Source organism: Pleuronectes platessa, chromosome 11, assembly GCF_947347685.1.
Source record: "Pleuronectes platessa chromosome 11, fPlePla1.1, whole genome shotgun sequence".
In the NCBI taxonomy this organism is placed as follows: Eukaryota; Metazoa; Chordata; class Actinopteri; order Pleuronectiformes; family Pleuronectidae; genus Pleuronectes; species Pleuronectes platessa.
In genome coordinates, this window is record NC_070636.1 from 4820812 (window position 1) to 4848146 (window position 27335).

The 27335-nt window shown below is 43.5% G+C and overlaps 1 protein-coding gene across 2 annotated transcripts in view; it reads right to left on the reverse strand.

The window, feature by feature from the left end:
* Positions 1 to 2543: 2543 nt before the first annotated feature.
* Positions 2544 to 27335, reverse strand: part of frmd6 (FERM domain containing 6) — a 25613-nt gene continuing 821 nt past the window's right edge. Inside the window, exons 2-14 of one of the 2 annotated variants that reach the window (XM_053434204.1) lie at positions 17974 to 18282; positions 17251 to 17341; positions 15078 to 15157; positions 14231 to 14307; positions 13912 to 14098; positions 12349 to 12504; positions 12105 to 12170; positions 11725 to 11793; positions 7882 to 8056; positions 6800 to 7108; positions 6406 to 6537; positions 6043 to 6134; positions 2544 to 5719 (exon numbers count right to left, since the gene is read on the reverse strand). In XM_053434204.1, the coding sequence (XP_053290179.1) occupies positions 5429 to 5719; positions 6043 to 6134; positions 6406 to 6537; positions 6800 to 7108; positions 7882 to 8056; positions 11725 to 11793; positions 12105 to 12170; positions 12349 to 12504; positions 13912 to 14098; positions 14231 to 14307; positions 15078 to 15157; positions 17251 to 17341; positions 17974 to 18072 (1824 nt within the window). In that variant the 5' untranslated portion in view covers positions 18073 to 18282 and the 3' untranslated portion in view covers positions 2544 to 5428. Of the gene's footprint in view, positions 5720 to 6042; positions 6135 to 6405; positions 6538 to 6799; positions 7109 to 7881; positions 8057 to 11724; positions 11794 to 12104; positions 12171 to 12348; positions 12505 to 13911; positions 14099 to 14230; positions 14308 to 15065; positions 15158 to 17250; positions 17342 to 17973; positions 18283 to 27335 lie in introns of both variants that reach the window. The other variant, XM_053434203.1, reaches the window with a different exon arrangement.

Sequence of the window (27335 nt, forward strand, 5' to 3'; positions counted from 1 at the left end):
AACTTATTTACATTATCAAGAAAACTGCAGATAGTTCCTCAAATAATTCATTAATCATTTGGTCTATAAAAAAAAATGTATATGGGTCATTGAAGTGACGCCTATGTTTTCTGTCCGACTGCATTTTTTCTTCTGTAAAAAAAAAGGTTTAAATACATACAGAAATAATATATATAATTGTCGTACCTGTCCCGTATATGTACACACTTAAATTTCAAAAGAGCATTAGTTATTTAAATGTTTCCTGTTTTTTAAAGTGTCAAAATATCATGCAAATTTGACCTTTTTCACAGCTGGTATGTAGTTGTCACATTTGGATATCATGTGGTAGGACCTGAAATTAAGTTATCTAAGTTATTTCTAAAAATATATATTTGGATTATAAATTGCATAGTGTACTTTTGTGCTGACCTAGTTTTGTTTTCTTTAGGTGGCCAATTCTGTGGCAGTAAATTTTGACTGAACTAGAAAAATATCATGTGGTGTGACCATTGCAGAGTGTTACAACAATAAATAAATTTTTATCAAACTAGTTACAGATTATTTCATTTCAACACATTCATTAACTATTTGTTAAATCCCACGTTCAAATACAAAACAACTGAATCCATTATTTACATTTTACTCAATGTAAATTAAACAGTTAATTCATGTATCAGTAATTACAGGTGGCTTAACGTCACCAAATCGTCGGCCTGGTTCCACGTGCTTATGCTGAAGTTAGCATGCTAGTTAGCTTTGATAGCTTCATTAAAAACCATTAACCACTGAGTAATGGGAAATAACAAGAGAACTACAAAGATATCGGTTGATTCTAAATGTCCATTGTTCACCAATGAGTGAACTCAGTGCTAGCTGTGGCTAACTGCTACTAGCTTAGCTCTGTCTTTAGCCGTCCAGTTGATGCAGACTTCAACAACTCGTTTTTGGCCTTTATTTGCGAGACATTTGGGAATTTAAAATGCACCGAATTAATAACTAGCCGCTTTTGTTCGCTATGTATCATAAATGTATGACCTGACTATCACTACATTACTCTGACACTGAAATAAACCTAAAAAACACTTTATTCCAAGGCAAGTTCTGGGCCGGTACTTACTGGGATGTTAGAGCAGGTTCACTGAGGCGTGTGGGCATCAGAGAAGACGATGGTTCTCCAAAAGGTGAAAGTCACGTTGATATTTAAATCAAAAATAAAGGTTATGATTGATTCATTAAAGCCTTAACGACCATCAAGTCAAGCTGTAGATCAGTGGAGCCAGACTTCACTGATCAAATCCTTGTTTTTTTGTAAACACCTGCACACAGCTGTTCTCCATTAAACAACCTTCAAGAAAGGAACCATGATAAAAAAAAAAATTAGGAATTAAAACATGTGAACCTGCACAATTTAACATTTACCTGCATCTTTAGGGAAAAGTCTCCCAATAATCCAATCCACATTTTTCTTTTATCAATTAAAGGGGAATCTGTAACTTCAGGTCAACATTTACAGTATTTATTTTGGATTCAAATTGGATTCAAATACTTTTGAAAATAATTATTGATACTTTTCAATAGTGTAAAGTGTCTGCTGAGGATTCTCCATTAAAGGTTCAGTGTGTATAATTTAGTGACATCTAGTGGTGGAGTTGCACTTTGCAGCTGAACACATATCCCTGACATATCTGTGCTAAGGCCCAACACTTTCCTCATGAAACCACATTTAGATCCAGATTTGGATTTGGATCCGCACCACATTGCAAACACTTTTCTCAGTGTGAGTTTGAGACACAATGAGACACAAGTTCAGGATTATTCCTCAGTTGGAGGAACAGACAGGAACGACTCCAGCGCTTCACATTATTCTGTTCAAGAGTCAATCCCTGGTCAAAAGTGTCACTGAGATTTATGATGCAGATTTAACAGAGGAGGAGGAGGAGGAAGAGGAGGAGGAGGAAGAGGAGCAGCAGAAAGGTTTCCCGTCACCTCAGGGACAAGACGAGAGCAGCTGGAGCACAGATGACTTCTGTTGCATCAGCATCAGTTTGCAGGGACGTACGAGTCATTCAGTGCTACACAACATGTACAGTTACTGTGTTTCAATAAAAATGCTAAATACTTTTACTGTCAATACTTATTTCATCAACGTTTGCACCAGAGAAGCAGAGATAAAATATCTCTGCCTCATTTTGTACTTTTTTACATAATTGAGTTGGTTTGTGTCTCTGGGCAGATGCAAACATGTAATGATAAACAGCTGGATAAGAGATTTCACAGGCAATACTGCCACCTTCAGGCCAAGGATGATAATCACATGAAAGTGAATGTCACCAGAGGGCAGCATAGACTCAGGGGAGAGTTTGGAAACATGATCGAGAACATTCCTGTGGATTATTATAGAGATAGGTCTGTCTGATAAAAAAATGTATTCCATTTTGAAAAAGCTTTTGTAATATAGATATGTAAAAATTAACAGTTTCCTGGACATATTTAGAACCAAGTAGAAAGACAAATACACATTTTATTCATTGCAAATTGAAATCAGCACAAAGCAGCAGAGGTTTGGTAGATAAATGTACCTTTTTATTGGATATTGAGGGCGTTAGTACCAGGAAGGCACGGACCAGACTTCATAATAACAAATCTTTTTTTCTTTCAAACTACAAGGTGACAAAAAAAAAATTAATCTTTTTTCCTGAAGGGAGATCCTTTCACAGAAAGGATGATGGACGCACACATACGGCCTCTAGGACCATATATCGAAGTCAGAAGAGTTCATGAAGACTTTAAGGTGGTGGGTTATGACTGTATGGCTATGTACCTCGACACACACACACTGTTTGAATATAAGAAACATCATTGTCCATCAAAATATGACTTAAGACATTTTCCATTAATGAGTAGAAATACGTATAAGCTCAAAACAGTGAGAGAAACAAACTGTAAGAAATATAGTTGTTTTTAATTACATAGCAGTATCAAATTCATGAGTTATGTCAAACAGAGACGTCTTTTTTGAACAAAACAAAACAAAAATTGTTCGGATGCTGTATTTGCTGACGCGGGGGAAAAATTAAATACAACTTTGGAATCTTGCAGCTACGAACGTACACGTCACAGTTCAGCTCGGCAACAGGAATTTAAGTAGCTGAGGCTCAACTGAACATTTATCAGCTCCGATGTTTGTTGTTCGCTGGATTTCATCTGCCCACGACATGCGGCAGAGTGAACACTGAGCATTCACTGAGACAGTTGAGACATTTCATGAAACACACTCTTCACTTTCTTGCCGGGAGTAGGAGAACAGGATTGAACCCACTCTCGTGTCTCTACAGTAAATATGAAGCTACTGTACCACAAGCACATATCTGCTTAGCTTAGCATAAAGACTGGAAATAGAGGGAAACAACTAGCCTGGCTCTGTCCAAAGCTAACAAGGTTGTACAGTAGGGCCAGGCGTTAAAACAATATCAATAAGTATTGCAAATAATGTTTTTAAATCAATGGCAATATAGCAAAAGTAAAATATATATTGATATATTTCTTATGCTTTGTGTAAACACAGTGTTGTTGTTTATCAAGTGTTTGAAGTTATCTGCTTAGAAAGAAAAGCACAACTTTCATTCAGGAGCAAAGTCTTCAAACTTAAAAGAAATAATAATGGGACATTTAACGTGATGATCAACATCGAATGAGATTTACCTTTTTTATATTTGTTGGCATGTCGCCCAGCCCTATTGTTTAGTATCAATCTTCACAAGGAAATTCAATAAATGTTCCTTTATCAGCAGAATCTGGTCTTTTTCCAATTGATGATTTTAAATAATTTAAAGCAACGCAATGTTTTAAAAGTTCATTTTAAAACCAATGGTTTTTCTGTCGTCGTGGTAAAAGGTTACGGTGCATTTTAAATAAATCTTTAGTGTTTTCACCCCAGAGAACTTAAAATAAAAACATTATGGCTGTAATTTTAAAGCTATAACTGCGGCACTTTGAACTTGAGCTGCACGACTTACGAGTAAAAACAAAAACAACCTCCCGTCCTCACTCACACCAGCGGACTGAGACGTTGAGATGTAATTAACGTGTAATAAGAGCTTGTAACAGGAGCTGTCAGCTACCGCAGGCTACACTCCGCTCACCTCTTATTAATGAAACCAGTCTTTCTTGTTCGGAGCCACAAACCTCTTAATACTGTCGCATAGATTTGAATGTAATACTGTATGACAGTCTGGACGATTTTTTTTTTTTTTTTACAAAAACCACAACATGTAAAGAGATCTCAGGTTAAACAACAGGAAGCAATGTAACAAGTTCCAGTTTAAAACGATGAGACGAAAACAAAAGTAACGAGGACTCAAAGGAAGACGAATAACGCATGCATCAGAACTGTTTGTCTTGGCTGGCGACCGGCCCGGGCTCCATCTTGAGTCGGGGATTACAGGGAAGCTTCTGAGGCCCCAAACTCGACTCGAGTCCGGACACGCAGGAACGAACTCGACCTCATTCCTCCCGGGGGAACTCGATCGGAGTTCACAGGGCGAGAAACAGTTTGGACCTTTTTGAGATCTAAGATGCTGACACACGAGCCTTGACTGCCGACGAGGCGTGTGCACGATGTGTTGATATAAAGTGGAGCTTTGAAATCTGATGGCTTGGGTGTGTAAAAATGACCAGGGGGGGGGGGGTGATTGTCAAGGCGAGGGTTTTGACACCTGCATAGTGTGATGAAGGCACGTCGAGTGTGTCTTCACATGATTAAGGATCCAGCCTGAGAGGAGACGGGGGAGCGTTGGCACACCGCACTTCCTTCTGAGGTAAAATGAAGTGGCATAGAGGAAGAGTTAAAGGATTATGGGTCCATCTTCCCTCTGAAATGTTTTGCGTCACACTGCGATTAATGACGCGGATGCAGAAACGCATCATTTCATGTCTTTGGTTCGTAGCTCGGGGAGATTTTCTGTCCTCCACAGAAACCCTCGATATCCTCATCGTGCTTGTGTGTGTGTGTGTGTGTGTGTGTGTGTGTCTGCCGTGGCTCTACCTGCATGCACACATCGTTTCAAAACCAGTTTGGAGGAGACAGGTTTGAGTTAAATTGTTTTTCTTAAGAAGATGATTCGATCCCTTTTCGTTTCCCTTCACACAGGAGGAGCCGGTTTTTTGAAGACACAGGTTCTCTTGAGCCCAGTGTTCGTTTTTCAAAATGACCGTTTCAGTCGTAATCCTCCATGTTTGTTCATTGATCCTGTGTAACGCGTGTGACGTGGTGACTGGAGATGCAGCCGACTTGTTGCCAGTTTACTCATCTCTTCCGTTCCTTGCCAAGAATAGAAACCACCTCTCTCCGACACTCCCCTCTCTCGTCTCGTTCCCTGAGGGCTGAAATATCTCCACATGTGTCACGGAGGAGCGAAAAGGCCGCCCTGAGGTCGCCTCGTCTCCCTCACACCACAAACTCCGGGACCTCTTCGCTGGTCAGGTCCAGGGAGAAGTACTTGTTGGTTCTCTTGATGGGGAACGGGTGCTGGTCGGCGAGCATGCCGGCGCGCTGGTCGGCCAGACCCTGGTAGCCGCTGCTGTCGCTCAGCTCCTGGGCGCAGCCGAACGTGTAGCTGTGGGCGGTGTCCTGGCAGAGCTCCGCCCACTGGAGGCAGTCCTTCTGGTAGAGCCGCACGTCGTCCAGGGATTGGCTGTGGCGGTCGGTCGAAGAGTCGGGCTTCTTGCATGCAGATGTCTGCGAGAGAAGGAAAAAAAAATCAAAATTAAACACCGAGTTATAGTTTCTCATCTTTAGCTTGTGACACTCAACACTTTCTTTTATCTGCAAAAAAAAAGAGATGGCAGTTATATGATCACTATTCCACCCCTTCACCGGATAAGCCAATTGTATCCTTAACATGAATGATGGTGTTTGTTAAAGTGCTCTGGAGGAACGAGCTGACCACGTCCTGTGGACACCGCTCTCTGGATCAAGCCGTAAAAAGAGGTTAATGCTCTTTAATATATTTAATGTTTTTACTGCAGCGCTGAGAAACCTGAGCATTAAATCTCAATCACCTGCGGCAGAGACTCGATGCTCTGTCCTCGCATCTTGACGACGGTCTCGGAGGAACTGGAGGTGGAGGAGCTGACATCTTTCACGATCAGTCCTGAGGAGAAGGTATGGTATTGTTTTAGTTACTGTATTATGAAGAAGTGTTCCCCCATGGTTGATTGTTATATTTGATATCTGGTTTTAAATCTCGTTCTCTACTCCTAAAGTTGGAAAACCGTGACTCAAATATTATTTTACTTCTCCAGATTTGCTCTAGAAGAACATCAGATAAGGAAAACTCTGAAACCCTCAAGTAAATCAAGTCTATGTTTATTCACTTGTAATTCAGGGTTTAAGTGGGAATGTAAAAAGAACTCTGTGTGTACCTGAGTATCCGTTGGTCTGATCAGGAGACATCGTCAACATGTCCTCTGTGATGTGGATGCACAGCTCCTGGTCCAGAGCCATCTCATGGAGCTCCTCATAATCTTTGGGGTCGTCCACCAGCATCTCGATCTCTGCAAAAGGAACAAATGTTGTCTAAATTATTACTCAAGAAAACCCCTGAAGTAATTACAACTTTGAACTAATAACCTGCAGTTTCCTTCTGTCTTTAGATATTATTTTGCAGCACTTTTGATGCAAGGACATCAAAAATCATAATTCAAGTAATCATTGTATCCAGTGATGTCTTTTTTCTGGAGGTATCTTCCTTTAACAAGATATTACAGTTATTGCTACTGGCTCACTGCAGCTGAAACATCAACCTTTCACTCTTACCGTCATCATCCAGTATTCGCTCCTTGCCGCTGCTCTCGATGCCCGAGGTGTTTGAGCTCCCGTGGCTGGTTGTGGACGAGCTGCAGGTCCTCAGGGGCCTGTGTGGGGCCTGGCCCGGGGCCCTGAAGCTGTCCGTCCCGATGCCGGAGGTGTGCGAGCTCCCGTGGCTGGTGGTGGAGTGGCGAGACAGACGCTTGTGATGGGACATGCTCCCCGCGCTGCTGCCGCTGGCCCGGGAGCGTTTGTCCAGGTGGTCCATGTCCAGCTCCAGAGCGTCGCTGATGTACGACTCCCTGTACTGCTTCTTATCTGAAATCACACAAGACACACAATAGACATATTTTATAATTTATTACAGATTTCAAGAGCCACAACTTTAAGTGCTGTCTAGAATTATATACCCTAAAGCAAAACTTCAAAACTCTGGGAAATTATTAGTTTTCTAGAAGATAATTCTGAAAGAGGTCAAAGGTCAAACAATCCACCGATCAGCTTTTCTAAAACTCAACAATTAACACATGATCTCTCTTGTTTCAACTTCACAAAACTAAAGTTTAGAAACAACTTTCTTAGTTTTAATGTTGTTTAATTTTAGTTCTGTCGGACAATTTTTTCAAAGCTGGGTCTGGTCTTCCCAAGTTGACATCTTCGTCTACTTCTTCTTCGTGTACGACTCCTCTTTTAATCTGTTTTAGTTTAGTTTAGTTTCAGTTTTATGTCGCGTGTGAAAAACCATCAACGTGCCCGATCGTTCGCTGGGATGTTTCCAGACATTCTCCTGCTGTATTCTCAAATAGGCTCACTCCGACATTTTTTCCAAACAAATTACAAGAGGGTTGGTAGGAAAAGTTCTGGAGCATGTCAGGAGCAACTGACTCAGACATGTGCAGTCTCACATCCTGCCCCTCCAGAAGGAGAATGTTAGACTCCAGGAAGTTTCTTCCCATTGCAGGAGTTTATGTTCTCGTATTTTACAGCTGTCATAATTCACTCTTCATCATTGTTATCGAGTTCTGGCACACGCTGAAAGAAGAGATGAAAAAAAACGAAGTAATTAAATAACATCAGCTGCTGGCTCCTACCTTCGTTCTCCTCCAGTCGCCGGACTTGTTTGAGAACAGGTTGCAGGTTCATGTAGAGCCGGTGGCTGTTGCTGAGCAGCTGCAGGAGGTGGCGAGAGCGCGCTGGACACCCGGTGTAGTACATGAGTTTCCTGGCCGAGGGGAGGCCGTCAGGAAGGATCTCGAACTTCTTCCCCTGTGAGAGCAGGAGGATAAAAAGGAAAAGATGAACGTTGATTACAGGACTATGGGATGATTTACTGCAGTTATGAACGAAGGAATGAAAGACAGAGGCTGTTTTAAAAATACGATTTGGTAGCCGAACACAAAGCAACATTCAGTTCACGTGTCTGTTTCTCATTTCTTCATGCAGACCCTGAAACAAAGCTTTTTTTGAGCCGTCCGGATGATTTTCCAGGGAGAGGACATGTTGGCTGAATTCACGGAAAAACTAAAATGGTGGGTTTGTGCTTTCTCCCCTCGCCTTTTGGCAGACGCACGACTCAATAACAGCTGTCTCCAGTGTCAGCGGGTTGTTTTCAATACAGACCTATAAACATTTCTGCAAAGGTTTGGACTTCCACACGGTGATGGGCCAGTTTTGAGACTGTGAAAATGCAAAGAGATGCAGGTTTTTGACCACAAGGATTTTTTTTTTACTTTATTTATCCAGATGTTATTAAAGAATCCAGCTGATTTGGAGTAACTTTAAAGCCTGAACACAAGCAGGGAAGCAAGTTACACATATTCAGCTTCTTACTGTAGGGAAATTAGATCATAGAAACCAACTGACAGGTCTTTGAAAGTGGCTTTTCCTATAAAAGATCATTTTTCTCTGGGCAGAGGTCTCCTTGAGGCCGAGAGATTTCCTGTTTGAAAAACCCTGGACTGGCAGGAAAAACTGTTTGGTGGGAAAAGGAAGGGGATTTATTCTCATCCAAGTTGAGTATTTGTCTTCAACCTCAAACTGCCCCTCTACAGCTCAGAGCAGCCGCCAGCGAAAAAACGGTTGAGTCGCACTGGGCAGCGGCCAGGTGTGAACGAGCCAGAGTGAGTGAGTCAACACAGGCTGCAGCTGCATCACATCTCTGCTTTATAACCACGTGTATCTCTCTGCTCTTTCTCCTCATCTGAAACATTTGAACTCTGCTTTGTTGACAAGTTGCATGTTTTAGCTCAAATTGGTGAAGATGCTCGGAAATGTCGATGCTCACGTTGTTAGTGATACTAAGCAGGTCCCAGGACAGTTATATTTAGGCTTTTGTTCCACAACAGAGAGTAGAGAGATGAGAGGAGTGGAGGGCGAACAGAAAACAGGAACGATATGGGACCAAAAGATCCGGCTGAACACAAACCAAGGACGATGCAGCGCCACAAACCAAGAGGCCACTGGGACACTGCTGGACTGGGAAGGTTTTCAAGCAAGTTTTCAAAGCAAACATGGATAAATAGATATAGAGGAGTTGTCTGAGAGTTTTAAACTACTCTGACTAGTGGCAGAAAGTTGGACTATGGGCAGAAAATCTGACGGTGGTCTCTGGTTCGACTCCACGGAGTGACAACAACAACAAAAACAACATACCTGGATCTGTTCCCAACTGTCTAAGTGCCTACCCCACCCCACTGTCTAAGTGCCCCTGAGCAAGGCACCTTACTCCACCAACACCTGCTCCCCGGGCGCCGTGCATGGCTGCCCACTGCTCTGTGTGTCCTCCTGTGTTCATCAGATGGGTCAAAGGCAGAGAACAAATACCCCCCCATTTGCATGTTGTGTGTGTTTGCGGGACCATTAAATAAATGTATCTCCTATGTATCTTCTGTAGAAGTACATCAGACCATCTGGAGTAGTTTGCCAGTGAATCCAGCAGGGGGTGGTCATTTGACCTCTATTGCATGCCCTGTTGACCTGTCAGTGAATTAAGTCAGTGATGTCAACTTCTTTGGCTATGAAAATGGAAGTTGCTAACATGCACAGTCGTCCTAGTGGACAAATCACACCAAAGCAATTGAGAAGCGGCGAGTGGAAACGTCAAATCCATTCAAACTTGATTTTTGGGGGAAGTGACAGCCTCAATGTGTACAGCAGGAAGTCCGGCTAAAAGACCATGTGACCACAGATGTAAATATATCAAGTTTAGAGGAGAATTATCCCTAAATCAAGCTATTGATGTTTATCATGAACCGACACTGGAATGAGTTAAGTTTCCGTTTCCACTAGTTTCTGTTTGAAAAGGTTCTAATCTGCCCACACTCCAAGAACCAAACACACCGAGTCAACGGCCTCCCTGCCGGCTGTAACTCAATTCCAAACAAAACACAAACAGCAGCCGACCGGTGTCAAGCAGGTTATTAAACACTGTTCAGGAACCACTTAGACACGTTTCTGGTTACATGACGCACACGTGACCGCTCCATCTAAACTCCCTGCACAAGACAGCTGCACCACTTTCTCCCCCTTTTTTCCAAAAAAGACGGGGCCACACACATCGACAATCTGCCCACATCACAGAGAGGACGTTTTATCCAACGATCTATCATCAACACCAGCGTTCACTGGAGTTCTGCTGAGGTCGGAGTCTGGCCCCAGATCCCACACCACAGGACACCAGGGTGATGACTTCATTTCAGTGGGAACACATCGAATTCTCACCAGCTCCAGAAAAGAAGCAGAATTTGATTTTCCTCTTATTGCATCAGAAAACTGAATTCCAACCTTTTCCAACACCGAGTGGAAAACGCACCCCCCCCCCCCCCTTCTCTAACCTCGATACCAAAGACAAGCTAGAGTCACAGCGGCCAAAAGCCTGGATCCAAAACATTTGCAGCATCTGGTGCTTATTGACCCCACATGTCCCTCCGCCCTCTCTCTGGCTCGCTCGGCCCGTTGCTGCAGCCGTGGTGGCAGCAGCGGTGTTGGATGACGTGACTCGAGGGTGGGGCGAAGGGAGAAAGCCTGTTATTCAGCTGAAGGGTGGGACATGGCCGCGAGAGGCCCTTCATGTCCACCGTGAGACCACAGCCACGCCAGCGCCGGTGCACTGTCACGGCAGATGCAGGGAAACCACCGAGAAAAAGAGCAATGAGAAAAAACCGGATGTCTTTCCCCCATGAACTGAGTGGCAGACGGGACAATGCCAAAATGAAGGCGACTCAAAAAACGTAAACATTCTGGGACAACAAAGCATTTTTCTCAAAGGCCGTGCAGTCGTAAAAACCTATTTTACATATTTAAAAATACAGAGGGAGCCAAAATTAGACTCACAAGGAGCAAACAGCAGTGACAAGCATTAATTACCTCTCTGGGTTGTGATTATTAGCCGACCGGCATAAAGCATGGAGGCGTCAGAGTGAAACAGATATACAGTCGGCTTCTCTGCCTCCCTGTGATAACACAAACCCTATGGAAGCAAATTAACAGACTGCTGCAGTCGACTGAACAAGGAGCTGACTCAGGGCAGAGATCAGAAGATTGAACAGGATTTCCTTGAGAGGGCAATAATTAAAATTTACTCTGATAAATCTGGAGACATGTATATCACGAGAGGATATAATGCTGCTTCCAAGAAAACATATATGCTGTGAGAGTGTGTCTGTGTGTGTTTGTGTGTGTGTGTGTGAGCACAAGCAAAAAAAAGTCGGCCTAAATCCCTGATTTGTTCCAGAGGACTTGCAGGGCTAAGATAAAACAGCAGCGTGGAGAAAAGGATCCTTGTGTTTCCACGACCCTGAGCAGGAGCGAAGCTTCCACAAACATCTCCGTGAGCCAGAGGATGCTCGGGTTTCATCCTCGTTACAACAGAGGAAGAAAAAGAACAAACGGTACCGGTGGAAAAATGTGTCGGTCTGATGGTGCATCTGACTCACCACAAATACCAGTTTTCCCACGTTGGTCCAGGGGAAGTCGTACAACAGTTGCCTCACAGTGCCGACGTTCTGTGAAAAAGACACAAACAGACAAAGTCAATTATTAGAATTTTTCAAACAGAGCCGGTGACAACACTGTGTCCATCGATGAACCATAAAAATCATGTTTTATTCAAATAGGAAAATTACATATCTCTATATTTCAACATCTCAATTTTTATGGCTTCAAGAGCAACAAACTGCAAAAAAAAATAAAAAAAAATAAAAAAGGGAGATGTTGGTGGAGCCATGGTAGTTTCAGTTACTGTTGAGATGAAAATCTCAGATCCAGGAAAGGCAGGAAGATACATATTCCATCGCCTCGCAAATAAAAACTGTACCTGGAATATTTGAATCCCACGTAAAGTCAGTCCCAATGTGAGCGAGGCCTCCACTTCTTTCTTGTCCTGGTGAAAGAGAAGAAATCATAAAGAGGGGTTAAGCCTGATATAAGTATAGAAAGTTTACCCTAAACAAAAAGCAGCAGATCTTGAGTTTCCAACCACGGCATCTGCATGTAGATTCATAGTCTTCTACAGAAACAACAAAGCCACCTGCGACTGTGCGTCTGATCCCATCTCTCACCTTGTAGAGTCTGTAGTAGTGGACAGTGACGTCATCGAGCTGAGCACACTCCTTGATGTATTTGAGGTGCGCCTCTGAAGCCGTGAGGGCAAACTGGTCTTTGTGCATGTTGGGGATGTGTCTCAGGATGTACTCACGGCCGCGCTTGGCTATCACCTGGGCAGGAGGAAGGACAGAGAGAGAGAGAGAGAGAGAAGCGTCAGGCCTGGCTGCCCTGAAGTTGCACGGACACGTTTCAGCAGATTGGAGGCACGAGTTGCCAATGAGGATAATGAGGCTGCCTGCTGCAGAGCAAGCTGATGTCAGCCTGCAGAGACCGGACAAGGAACCGGAAACACTCCGGCTGAGCTCCGCATGTGACTTCTGAAGATTTCATAAGTGAGTTTTCTAAGCACCTAAATCCACCAGAGATTTACTGCCGGGTAGCGCTCATCATCAAACCATTTCCTGTCACCGCCTGGTTTCAAGTGGCGATAAGGAGGCAGGAGGCTAATCACAGGAAGTGGAGGGCAATCAGACGGGTGTGGTGGTTCTAAACGCCACGGTGGAGGACGATGTGGCCAGAAGAGAAACTCAAACTGGAGAATTTCTCAAGATTAAAACAATATATCAGTGTGTGTGTGTGTGTGTGTGTGTGTGTGTGTGTGTTCCACTTTCATGGACAAAAATAAACTTGCTGTCCCAGTTCTCATTATCGCACATGCTCAGACGTGGAGCTGTCGCTAGGTGTTTGGTCAGTGTGATTAACGGCAGGTGGCTACAGACCCATATTCTGTTCCCACCACAGACCAGGACCCTGAACTTTAGATTTGATCAGCTTGGACCTGTTATTTATTTCAGGGAGATTTCACCGTGACTCAGTAGAATGTCAGACAAGCTCACCACAGAAGGACTGACAACATGTTTAAGCAATTTGTTTGTGTACGGCTGCAGCCTTTCCAGCTTTTCCCACTAGAATATTCAATCTATGGCGGTAACGGGGGGGGGGGGGCACGTGCATGCACAAAAAGGTCAATCTCTTGCACAACAGATCCCGAGTGACAGGTACACCGACTAAAGAGTGAAGGAGAAGTTCTCGCGTGAGAGAAATAACTGAATTGCCACAACATGAGAATGAGTCCCAGCAAGATTTCCAAACATTTTCTAAGTCCAGCTTCCTTAGTGTGGGGATGCTGCTGCTCTTCTTCATTTTATTTTTAGTTGGGAGCTTAATATCTTTGAGTTTGGGAATGTGAGTCGGTCAAAACAAGATATTTAAAGACGTCACCTTGAGCTCTAAAGCAAATACTCACACGTCTCTTGCATAATCACATTAAATAAACAAGTGCCTGATATTTAAATAAGAGCCAGAGAGAAAAATAGGTCAGGTTTTGTTTTTTTGTTTTCCAGGTTGTGCTCAGTTGCAGCAGAACAAAGAAGATCCAGATGTGAACTGGTGTGAACAGCTAGAAGAAAGAAGAAGGAATGACGGTCGTTGGTCCTAAATCATCCTTTTCCTTTCTCTTTAATAACTTTGACGAACAGGAGTTCAGGCCACATGCGCTACAGGTTAGACATACTCACCCACGGGGGGAAGTAGGCTTCGGGTTCAAAGTATTTCCCAAAGTGCTTGTTGCGTTTGAAGTTGCCGAGGTCGGCCTGCAGGGCGAAGGCCGCCAGCAGGAAGTAGGCCTCCTCCCTTTGGATACACTGAGAGGGCAGCACCTGTTTCCTCAGGTGCCAGTAGTAGTAGTACCTGGCTGCCCGGTCACTGCAGGCCAGACAGAGGGCAGAGTTAAACAGATTATATGTCAATCCTGCTGAACTGGGTGACGTTAACACAGTCTGCTACAGGCGGGTGATGTCACTCGGAGGTTGTGAACAGTCTTTGAGCTTCACTTGCCTGATCAATCTCCCGTTCTCCACGTAATACTGAGCTCTGAAGTGAATGATCATCGGAGGACCAAACTGGTCGATACCCTGGAAAACACACAAGTGGAAATTCATGTTTATTGTTTGGAACAGGGAACGTTATTACATCGGTTAAGTCAGGGAGCAACTGTTTAGCATCAAGATTGAGAAAGATCAGTTTTATAGAAATGTTTAGGTCTGAGAGGTACAGCTATGAAGATCTCCGTCTTTAACTGGAAAGAGCAAATAGCTTTAAAACATTCCAATTAGCATGTTCACCAACTGGGCTGATCTGCTGTCAGTTCAAATGCACATGGATAGTAAAGTGAAAGGGCAACATGCCTCACAGTTAACAGATAAATCAATTAACAGCTACATCGATTAATAGCTAAATCAATTAAAAAGATAAAGAAAGCAGTTTATGACAGATGGTACATGGCCCAAAGAATGAAACTATTATATTTCTGGGTGCAAACTAAATATTACATATCAGTCCCTTTATATATGACTTTTACATCGAGAACCTATGACTAGGAAATATGTACTTCCTCCAAGTTCTGTGGAAATCAACTAACCAACCATCCAACAGGGGTGAAATAATAACCTCCTTGACTGAGGTGAATACACCTGCAACTTACAGGGTTAAAAATAGAAGAGACAGTTTATATTTCCACTTCCTGCGTCATGAGCATGTTCACCTGATGCTGACTCTCTGATAAATCCTGTAAATCCGAGACAGGGGATCTATTAAATCCAGTTTTATTAAGTTTTAGTGTCTGAAACTTCTCTCGTGTCACTTTAAAATGTGGACTTTTAAATCCCCTTACATCTTTTCTCACCTTGCTGGCTTCTCTCTTCCATTCCTTGGGACAGTATTTGGACAGTTTCTGATCCAGCTCCATGTAGATGTGTTCATTATCTGTCAAGAGAGAGAGAGAGAGAGACGGGTTTAGGTCTTTGTCATCACTGTGTGTGTGTGTGTGTTTGTGTACGTATAGGTGCCTTCATGAGTTAGGTATGGAGGCACGTATAGGTTTGTGTGTGCTCAGAGAAATCCCCCCTGAATGAGGTCTGTTCAAAGACGAGGCTCAGAGCAATCACATCAGACAGTCTCTGCTCTCCTCTTTGTACTCGGAGCCTCTGGTATTCCTTCTCGTTTCTTCACCTCGCTCTGTCACGTCTTAATCTCCTCCTGAAGTGAAGCCTCTCATGAGCTGAACGCTGATCTGACAACTCACAGTTTCTATAGAATGAAGACTTGTTGAAAAGCTGCAGCAGATGAAGAGCGTCTCGTACAGAGCACCGGAGAATATCTTCGTGAGTGTGTTATCAGAGCGATTAAATGAGCAGTAAGACGTGAAGACGATGTCCAAAATCTTACCGGCCTCGTTTTCACCTTGTTAAATTCAAAACATTTCACCAGAAACTTTGAGTTTTATTTGGTGACGATGGCTGAGGCTTCTGCCGCCGTCCCATTACAGCTGAGGTCAGCGGCATTTAGTGTGTGGTGCTTCAGGAATCCATAAATTACATTTTAAAAAGTCCAGAGACGACTGTTTCCAGAAACAATTTCCCTGTTGGTCGATATCCAAGATCGAAAGTGGAAACTCATGTTTTTAAGGAGTTGTTTGAAGCCTTTACCTTAATTTTAGTGGTCTATCCTGTCAGTTAACATCGACAGTACATTTAGCATTGTATCATGTTGTGTGTGTGTGTGAGAATAACAGTGGATATGCATAGTAAAAAATCTGAAGAGGTCATCTGAAGAAAGTTTGAGTGATGGAGGAACAAAGTCGAACTAATCAATTAACAAACGCTGTAAAGCTAAAGCTAATCATTATTTTCATACTAACAAAGTTCCTGAGACGATGCTATAGCACAGCCCCAGAGTTTTCAAACCAGAATAGGGTCAGCAGTGTTTAAGTGCTTGCAAACTGCAAAGTAGTGTGAGCCATAACTGAACTGTACTAACAATGAAATGGATCAATGCTGTTGAAACTGAAACATAGCAGCGTGGATTAGAGTGCAGCTCTGGAAGTAATTTTTTCCGTCCGAGCTCGGGAGAGAACTAACCAACCCCGACCAGAACTCAGGAGGGATTCTGTATTTTCTGAACCGAGCCTGATTTTTTGAGCAAATCTATAAAAGACCCTCATCCCTTCATCAATGCAGGAGTTATTGTTTCTTCTTTTTATCCTCCGAACAGCGAGGAAACAGATGTACGTCTGTGTGACACTCTGGTCGGAGGGGACGGTGGGTGACACACAGGGAGTGGGTGGCCTTTGTTTGCCTTGGGGATTTCACGCTGTTCAGACAAGCACTTCAGGAATGTCCCACCATCAGACCCACTGGCTCCTGCTCAACTGCCCTGCTGTGCCGTCATTGGCTCATGTGGAGGCCAGCTGTCTTTAGACACTGCCTCTGCCATTTACTCTCCCTTTGCAGTTGCCTATGACTGTCACCCGCTGTCTGCTCGGCCGTGGGACAGACACGCTGACTCAATCCATGCGCACGCCCCTCGCCGGGCAGCGTCACAGTAAAAACAACTTTACCCCTCACAGCACAATGGGAGGCAGTCAGGACGAGGTGGGCCTGGTTCCTGGGAGACCGCCATGACAGATAGGTGAGAGATGCTAGTTTAGTTTAGTGCAGAGTTATTTGTCTGAGGAGTTTTATGTGCCTCTCTTTGTAAGTGGATCCACTGCACAGTTTGCATCCAGTCATTGGGAAATTTAAATATATTTGTATATTCTTGGAAGATTCTTTTTGGCCTTTTTTATTTATTTAACAAACATCAGTATGATAAGAACTACCCCAAAATGTGTATTTTGACTTTTAAGTTTGGCTCGTGTCCCATTCACGACCACGGAGGAGACAGGGTTTAGGGCCTATACTGCGACCGGCCACCAGGGGGATTCTGCTACGTTGTCAGTCTTTATGAACAGCCTTCAGTCACAAACAGAAGAAGGAAGCATTTCTTTGTTTCCCCCGAAAGAAGATGAGAGGTCTTACTCTGAATAACGCTGAGACCAAACAGATGACAGTCCTTCAGCCTCAGGAGGTCGCACACCTGCACCAACAGTTCCTGGCACAAAGTCTTCACCTGAGGAAATAAGAGGAGGAAGAGGAGGAGGAGGAGGAGGAGGAGGAGGAGGAGGAGGAGGAGGAAGGTTAATTTTAGCTTATCCGTTAGTAATCACATACCTTACACAGAGACTATCACACTCGATCTATCGAATACTAACGTCTGGTGTGGATTGCAGACGCCCTGTGACTTCTTGTGTAAAGTTAAACCTATTTCAGTTCATGTCGAAACCTGGTTTTTGGCCAACAACCCCAGGAAGTCACATTCAAAGCTGTAGTTATGGAACAACAGTTGATAATTTACTGTAATTAACATCTTCAGGATTCTGCACCACAAAAAACTGGGTTTTCATAAGTAGCTGTTGTCAGATGCCAAGAAGCCAACGTTTATTATGAAATTAAAACAACTCTGTTAACACAACATCAAAACAACACTAGGGAAAACTGATCCTATTTAAAAGCTCTCTCAAGTTTATTCATTTACATTTTTATGTATTTATATCTTCAGACTGAGTTAGAGAAGCTGTTTCCTCATGTTTCTTGCCTCGATTTTATTTCCCAAAATACCAAATTGCTCCTTTGACTGTTCAAGAGATAAAAACCTGGGAAAAGCAGCATTGCAACAGGAGAAGTGACATCACGTCTACTCACATTGACTATGACGTTGAGCGTGTCATCGTTGGGCAGAAAGACACAGACACAGCGGCGGTCCTGCATGGTTTTGTTGTTGTGGAAGCTCAGTCTGTTCATCTTCGAGTGGCTGGGACAGGACAGGCCCCTCCGCCTGCTTCGGGGGCTCTGGGCCCTCGGACGACCCGCCTCCTCCTCCTCCTCCTCCTCCTCGTCCTCAACAGGTCAGTCGCTGTAGTCCAGTACAGACACACCTGACGCACCTCTGGGCTCAGCAGGCCGAGCAGCACTCGCAGGGCAGGGCATGGGGACGTGAGCTGAAGTCTGACACTGTAGAGACACAACAGAGAGGACGGAAGACTTGAGTTTAGTGCATCACGTTGAATGCAAACGTATCAAGATGGGCTCTGCGACATGAGAGGAGATTAGACCCTGACTCATAGGGATTTTATGGGTCTGATGCCACTATTAGCAGTTACAAATATTGCTTATACCAATATTGGCCAATATACGTACTTAAAGATTTGGTAATGATTCCTAAGATGTGATTAATCCTGTATGTCAAAGAACTGAACCAAAGATATAGAAGTTGAATGAGAAAACCAATGATTTCGAGAAATGTCAACATAGTAATAATAAGTATATACAATGAAAAAAATGATATAGAAAAATATAAAAGCAGATTATCAAATGTCTTTGAATAGCTAATTTTATCCGATATTATCAGGGTACATCCAGAGTCCTATGAATTCATATGAAAGGAGGCAGCATTCCTGTTCATGTCCTTGACCGTGTGACATCAGGGCAGGAGAATGTCAGTGACTCCAGAGGAACATGTGAACATCTGTCTGCACAGGAACTGATGAGATGCATAACGATGGCTCGAAGGAAACACAGAGAACTCAGACTGAGAATCACATTTTTAGTGTTTTTCTATCACTTTCCCGACAAAAACAGAATTACAACACAGCAGCGAAAGAGTAGCTGTTGTGAAACTCTGAGATTTAGAAGCTGAGCGGGTGTCTGCCCTCGTTGGCACTGTGAGTCTCACAGCTCCACATTTTCCTCCTGGCATCAGATTTGTCAACTCATTCTGTTTTCAGCTGTTGACACGGTTTAATATTTGGTTGTCTGCTGAAATCCACATGTACAGCTCTATTGATGCTGACACAGAAAGACAAACATTTAAAACATCCCTAGGTTATGTAATTATTTCTTAAACACTGGGATTGTTGTGATGTGTATGTTTTTGTTTGTATTTATGGAAAAGTACTGCTGCAGGAATGAGTCAGTATATCTGCCCAGTGAATTTAAAGTGTTTTCACAGAAATGTGTTGGAGAAATTTTACTTTATTCTGCACCTGAGCCAATCTCATGTTAAATTTTCACAACTTTGTGTGACTCACACACACACACACACAGACACACACACCTCCTGGGAACAGCTCACAGCGTGAACTGAGCCCTGGGGCGTGTGAGACCAGCAGGGGGTGTGAAAAGTCTCAGAGCTGATCTGACAAAAGAATGTTTAAGAACAATGGATCCAGATTATCACCTCATCCTGTTTTAAAGTTCCTCACCTAGAGGACATGTTGTCATTAAAAACAGAGAGGGCAGATAATGGGCAGGATCCCATGACAGAGAGAGGAAAGCAATTTGAATTTTAAAAGACGAAGGCAGAGAGTTTAGGGTTGAGGAACCAACAGACCATGATCTAAATGTTGGGCTCTGCTGCAGTGTCAGGACTCTTGAAACAAGTTGTCTCCTCTGCAGCTGGTTCCAAACTTATAGAAAAATTCAACAAACAAGGAAAAGCAATGTTGAAAATTAAGTATTAGGGATTTATTTTCTTAGAGGTCAGGACATTAAGTGTTAACAGCGTTTTGCATTAACCGCTGGTAGTCTTCTCATGAATGATTAGAACCAATCAGGATGTAAATGCAGGAGACTTTATCTTAACATCTCAGTTCCTGCCTGTCCATACTACAAAGAGAATTAAAAACAAGACGGTGCAGTTTATCGAGTGTATTGTTTTAGGAGGTTACAAAAATCTGGGGTAGTGTGGATGGTGGGCACGACCGCAGCAACAGGGATGAGTCTAAGATGAAGATGATGTGTTTAAAACTGAACCGTGCTCACGTGCATGAGGCCTGGGAATGATGGGAGAGTGAGTGTTGAGCTTCTGTAACAAAGCAGCAGGTCGATTATCTGTCACCGGTGGAAAACAACACGGAAATTACCGACCGAGCCCCGAAACCAATAAACACCACCTTTAGCTGTGGGATGGGACTTCTGCTGCAAACTCTGAAAGTGCTTTTCGGACTAAGTGCCCATTCAATACGCCCGCTGTCCAACTTTATAGAGAGGGAGCATTGTGGGCAAAGCAGCCGTAAATACACATACTGTTGACATCCTGCATCAGTTCTCATTAGAGCTGCTCATTGGACGAGCAGCGTGGCAGTCGACCAGCCACTCAGCAGAGTCAGCTGATGAGCCGTGACTGGGGCGACTCCCTGCACTGCTGCTGACCTTGACTAAACTGCTGCGCTGCACAAACACATATGTACATGAAGACAAAAATCCATCACACACATGCACACACACAATATCACTCTCACACTCTGATCTCTTGCCATGACCATGTGTCAGGTGCAGCTACAGAGCAGCTGAGCTGTGTGATGGCAGCAGGGTTAATTAGTGCTGAGATCTTTCTAATTGGATCACTTCCAAGCATCGCTCGCTTCTCATCCACAGAGCGAGAGTGGTTCCAGTAAAACACGAACGATACACCGAGAACACCGTGTTTTTTGAACTGCTCTCTTTGCAAGAGCACAGAGTTGGGGTAGTGTGATTTAACTGGACCGTTCTCTGTGTAACTAGACGATTACTTCTGTTGTTTGCCGACTGAAAGAGGCAAAGGATAAGAAGCAGACGTGTTAGTTGCAATGATGCATTTTAAGATTAAAAAAATAGTAGCGTGGATGTAGCCTCAAACATGGCTTGCAGCATTTCCATAGTTCTTTATTTTAGGGGCTCAAAAACTCTTATTTCTCAGGGATTGAATTCTGTGAACAAGATGGAAACACTCCCACATTCAGCTTAGTCATGTCTTCCTGCAGAGAGGGTTAATGGCCCTTGAAGCAGTCTCCGTTAAAATCAGATCATGTTGCATCTGCAGCCGGAAATATGATTCCTACTTTCTGCAGACGCCCTAGTCATGACACAATTATCATAGTGTTTGGTGTTACAGAGAAAGTGGACGTGTGCTGGTGTCATGCAGAGGCGGGTAACTCAGAGATAACTGCGTACAGTTTATTATTTATGGGTTTAAAAGTCTATAGTGTCATGTCTGGTCTACTCCACAGTGAAATTAAAGGGCTTTTACACTCAGCATGGCAAACACTGGGTCTGTGCGAGGAGAGTGCTGCTGGGTAATAACATTACTGCTGCTTTCCATCAACCCTTTCACTGCTGTGCAAAGTGTGATGCAACACTAAAGTCCATCTAAAGCAACACACACACACACACACACACAAAGAGCAGCCAGCGGAACTTCTACCTCCTGCCTTTCAGCCCGAAAAACAGGAATTCTGTCAACGTGGCAAACCTCAGAGTCATGACATCAAACCCCACACTGGGAAAGAGAAAGAGAGGCCCTCTGTCACAACTACACCTCTCTCCTTCTCATTCTTTCCCTCCTCCATTCACACACCAGAGGGGTGGAGAGCCTCTGCGACCAACTATTGGAGGGTGAAGCCAAAGAGAGAAACTTCCTCAGCTCAGAGAAGGAGGAGGACGGAGGCTGCTTTTAGAATAGCTTCAGGTGGAGTCTGTGTCAGACTAGCAGAGAAAGGAGGGAGGATGTATACAGCGGATAAGAGCGAGAGAACGCAGGACGGAGGGAGGGAGGGAGATGGAGTGAGGCAGCCCTCAAAGCTCGGGCATGAAAAAAACTGCTGCAGTCAGGAGAATTCCTCACTAACATCTGCTTCTCATTCCAACAATGGCGGTCTTTGATTCCTGACGAACACAACGGGCAGCGCCGCCACCGGCTCCACGTGCACACATCCTCCACCATCCTCCTACAACCTGGAGCTGCACACGTGATCTGTAACTCCTAATCTAGAACAGAACCCTATTAATAAAGTTATACATTAGTGTGATTCACTATAACTGGCTGGTTTTGTTTGGCTCCACCGACTTTGAGAATAATACTGGTGCATCAGGACCTAACAGGTAGAACCAGTTTGGTATTACGGTACGGAAATCCGATTCAACTCACTTTCCAATATTAACAACTTTGAAGAGATGAAACCATTCATCAATTGACAGAAGTAATCAACAGTTATTCTCACAATCAATTTGTGAAGCAGTTGTATTTGAAGTATGAGCTATAAGAAACTGTGAATAATAAGTTGATTTGTAGCTCAAAAGAAAATGGCCAGCGATTAATAATTTGAGACATTCTGCATTACAACTTAAATTAATGCCTTACAATAGCATCCCTCTTCCTGTTCAGACTCAAGCAATATGCTGTGAAGGAATTTATAAAGATTGAGTCATAATCAATGTATGAATTCTTGAGTTATGGCCAAAAGTGTGAGGTGACAGTGAACTTTTACCATTTTATTGTTGCCCTCTTGTAATTTAGCTTAATATGAGATTATTGTCCAGTCCAGGTGCATGTTTGGGCCAAATTTGAAGAGATTCCCTCAAGGTGTTGCTAAGATCGCATTCAAGAGAATGAGCCGGAGAGACAAATAACAATCAAACAATTCAAATAATGGCACTATGTTCAAAGACTAGATTCACTTTACGTTCTCTCAAAATTATTTAACAGAATAGATGTGGCTCCAGTAGAAATAAAAACAAATCAAATCCCAATTTTATCGTACAAACAATCGTATAAGAGGATGGATGTTTGTGTGTCTGCAGATGCTGACACAAACTTCCCTCGCTAAGATATCTAAAAGGCTTGTTTGCAAAAGGCCACAGCTTGTAAAAATAGTGCCAACAACTAAATCTGAGTGGGAACTGCTCTTTCTTTTCTCTCCTCCCCTCCTCGGTTCGCTGCCAAAATATCTGTTTATTCAGCTAATGAGAAATGCTGCTGAGCGGACGAGCAGCCCTAAATCACATTGGTCACAAGATGGCACGAGCCCTTGCTGTGAGACTTTCCCTGCTTGTCTCTGTCTAACCTACCGATACACTGAAAGAGGAGGGGCCGAGTGCGGAGAGTAAACAGGAAGAGGCACGCTAGTGGCCGACATGCTTGACCACCCGAACCACTAACCCTGGATGGATGTTCTAAACATCTATTCTGGGTCCTGGCTGGCTCGCGATGTCAGGAAGTGGCTGTCGTTATGTACAGGAAAAAAAAAACTCACTTATGTTTATTTTACTTATAAAAAGGATGCAGCCCTCACTGTGATGATGTTGTCGTTTATATATTTGTGTAGCTCTGCTGTGACCCTTGCTGGTATTGATAGAGCCTAGAAGCATGTTTAGCTGCTCCGCCATAAATACCTGGAAGGCCCTGTGTGTGTGTGTTTCAGCCTTTAAGCTTAATCTCAAAGCAGAAAACCACTGAGCACTATTTAAGACTGCGATGTCCCATGATCCTCTGCCCATAGGCTCAGGGCAGCAGATACTTTATTGTGTATTTTTCCAAGCGGCTCCAACAATCTGTGGCTCAGATTCAAACTCAAGTCTGAGAACCTCAAACCGGAGTTGAATGACTTATTGCAAGTTGATGAAAAGTAGCGTCTGGATTATGGTAATTATCCACAACACAGGCAGAAGCAGCTCCAGTAAATATCGCTTTCTTTCACAGGAAGTATAATCTATCGTACATGAGTTTCCTCATAAATCCAGGATGTGAGGAGTAGACGCCTGCGTGTCCTCCTTAATCAAATGTCACACTCATTTAGCTCTGAGGGTCATGCCTGAACACAGAAAAGCCCTGTAATGATATTATATAATTCATAAGGAAACGTCGAGGAATGGGTGGTGGGTGGCCTCGGGCTCAACTGCTAATCACATAATAAACGCAGCTGCAATATCTACTGCACATTATCTGAATTCACTGGAGAGAATTTTACAGATTTTCACTTTTGATCAATTCTGTCCAGGGGTTTCTGGAACCTGGAGCTTCTTCCATGTGGATTAATCATCCTTTGTAATAGTTAATAGCAGGATGATGAATTAAATCTATTTGCCCCGCTGTTGTTTCACAATTCATCCCCTGCACACATGTACACACAGGAAAATTACAATATGAAACATAGCTGGCAGCTAATTGCTCTTGATGACAGTCATTGTCTGAGGAGCAGAACTATGCAGGGAGTGTCGAGCAGGGCTTTTCTACTTAGACAAGTAACATAAACAACTTCCTTTGTTTTTTGACTTGATTTTCCACCAAGACTTGGAGGAAATAAATCTATTTTAATCCAGAATGCAGCAGAAACATATATTTGATTAAGTTAGATTATGTCCCTATTGGAGTTGGCTGAAAGTTTTGAGTTGGAGTTGGCAAACACTTTCCTTCTTTGAAGCCAAACCACCAGGTAACTATTATGAGTGTGCACTTGTCTGCTTGAATCAACATCATTTTATTGACAATGTTCAACAGGTAACTTTTTGGAAGCTGTAAACCTAAAGCAACAGGGAGCTCAAACAGTAAAGTTCAAAAAAATCTATAGGGTTCTCAGTGAAGTAAAAAGTGAACTAAAGATTTTTCAACATCCATAACATCTGGCTTCCATGTTGCTCTGAGCAAGGACACACACACACACGCATACACACACACACACACAAACACACACACACACACTTCAAACTGCCTGCGCTGCCAGACGTGTTAGAACAGAGTCAGCAGTCGCTCCCTTCCCTCCCCGCCCAGCAGTCAGGCTTGGACTGTGCATGAGTAACCCCACAAAACTAGCAGTCGCAGTGCAACACACCGCAGAAACGTCAACCCGACCATTACGTATCCTCGAAATAGAGCGAGTAGCATTAAAGGAGAGGGTTAAAAAAATGAGCTGCAATTATAACAAACCCCCGACCGAGCCCGGCTGTTTTGTTTCTACCATAGATTTCTGTGTTTGGACAGAATGTGAAGGGCTGTTGCAGGTGATCGTCTCCTCTATTGACACTGTCACACCTGAAAAGAGTCACAAGACTGAGACCTGGTGTGTCTTCTTAACCAGGACAAAAGAAAAGCTATGCAGGAGTTTATCTGCAGCCTGACACGAAATCAAACCAATACCTGTAAATATTTGAAAGTTGGCCGAGTGTGTATAATAGAATACAGCTGTGTGAAGTTACTTGGTGGAGGGCCAGCGTTTTCTTCAGCCACGAACTCCACGGCCCGAAAATTACTTCAATGGAAACACAAGTAGAGATGATGAAAGTCCATCATTTGGCCACTTCGCCCAAAAAGGCCAAACAGGACTTAAAACTGTAATTTGGGGTTATGCATATGCAAACGTTGGCACTGGGAATGAACCTGCGTCTCAGTAATATATCCTCCCTGCAAAAAACTCCATTGAATATCAGCTAAATATCAAACAGGAAGTTCTGAGAGCTGCAGCGAGGAGTGAGAGCAGTCGATAATATCCTCAGGGGGTGCCGGCAGGTTAAATCTGTCTGGTCTGCTTCCTTGAAAGGACTCGAGCTCCACTAAGGCGGCCATGCAAGCAGAGGGGGAAAAAACAAAACCCAAGAAAAAGCGAGAACCCCCCCCCCCCCTCCCCTATGGAGCACTTCAGACATTGATATAAGGAGTCATGCATAAAGGCATGCAACACTGACTTTGAAGATTTTCATTTAAAATTCTTCTTGTGGTCTTCTGTGGAGCAATTTCAGGACTATAGCTAAGTCTCTGCAATGTTTGCTGCATCTGAAAGCAGCGTCATGGGGTGGACCGTAAAGCAAAGAGCCCCGGGCACCTGTATAAATTTCAAGTACAGATATTCAAATGCTACACAGCCACATTTTGTAAACACAGATGAGATAACACACGATACGGGGTGGTAAGGGGTAGAGTTTCTCCTTCTTTATGACAATAACAGTAATCTGATCCTTCCTTCCTCGTGGACCTGCAACACCCTCATTCCTCACTTACATTGTCCTGACAATCAAAATATGGTCTCTCTCTGACATCTAGGCTAGTGGGGAAAAAAGTCGTAGGCTGATGAATTTACATAAATACATTAAATTCAGGTATTTGAAATCAAGCCACTGAACCAATTGCAAATCACCTCCCAGCGTGTGTATCAGACTTCCATTGGAGACTATAATTTGTGAGGAGATGATGATGTCATTAGTATAACAGGTTATCTCCCCATTATCAACGTAAAGCACAAACAGACATGTTCTTCTTCAACTAAAAGATTATTCGTCCAGACAAGTGTTTTAACTCTGTATCAGAAGAAAGTGTGTAAAATTGTACTTATATAGCAACTTTCAAAACTTGGTACTACTCCGTTGGTTGCTTCGTTAAAGTAAAAACTACAACACGTGGGACATGGGATTTATATTCTTGGACTGACAGTCAGTTTTCACAACACTATGCATACATTACTGCAGCATTTCCAAAAGTATCAGGCCCTCAAGAAGTCAGGATGCTGGTGGACGGCTGCCAGGTTTAATCCTTAATGCTGAGGGAAATCCCTGATACATCCAGGAAAACAATAGATCCTGACGTGTGGGTTCTACGTGACGGGACAGTGGAATCCAGGTAAATGCTCCAGGGCTACTCAGACACAAGTGATCAGTGAAGTGGTGCTGGGGGGGGGGGGGGGGGGGGGTTTGCCTTGTGCAATTTCAGGCCACCCCATTACACATTCCTACACAGATTCAAGTGAATGAGTCACACACACACACACACACACCAACCACCTTTTGTTCACACATTTCCTTTTTGTTTCCTGCTCAAGCAGAGCTCTTCCTGTCCGGCCAGCACCTGCACCATCTCCCTCTTCCCTTCACTTTGCTCTGTTGCACCGCCGAGCCAAGACAGTGACACAATCACAAAAACACAAGTTGTTTTTCTTCTGTGTGTGTCCCCCCCCCCCCCCCCCCCCCCCTCACAGCTGGAGCAGAGACGCTTGTGTACTGTATGCCAGGGAATGGGCCACACAAGGTATGTGATTAGCCTGCCATGTGTAATGGAGGAGTTTTAAGTGTTGCAGGAGATTCCCTCACTGAGTCGGAAGTCACGCTAGCATTTTTTCCGAATGCGAAAAACCAAATTTTGCAATGCATTGTGAAACAGCATTTTATTACCCCTCATTATGACTTACAGCAAAAATAACAAAATAGTGATAATTCTACAGTAAGAAATCAAGTTCAGCTGGCAACGCATTCCTCTCAGCGGAAGT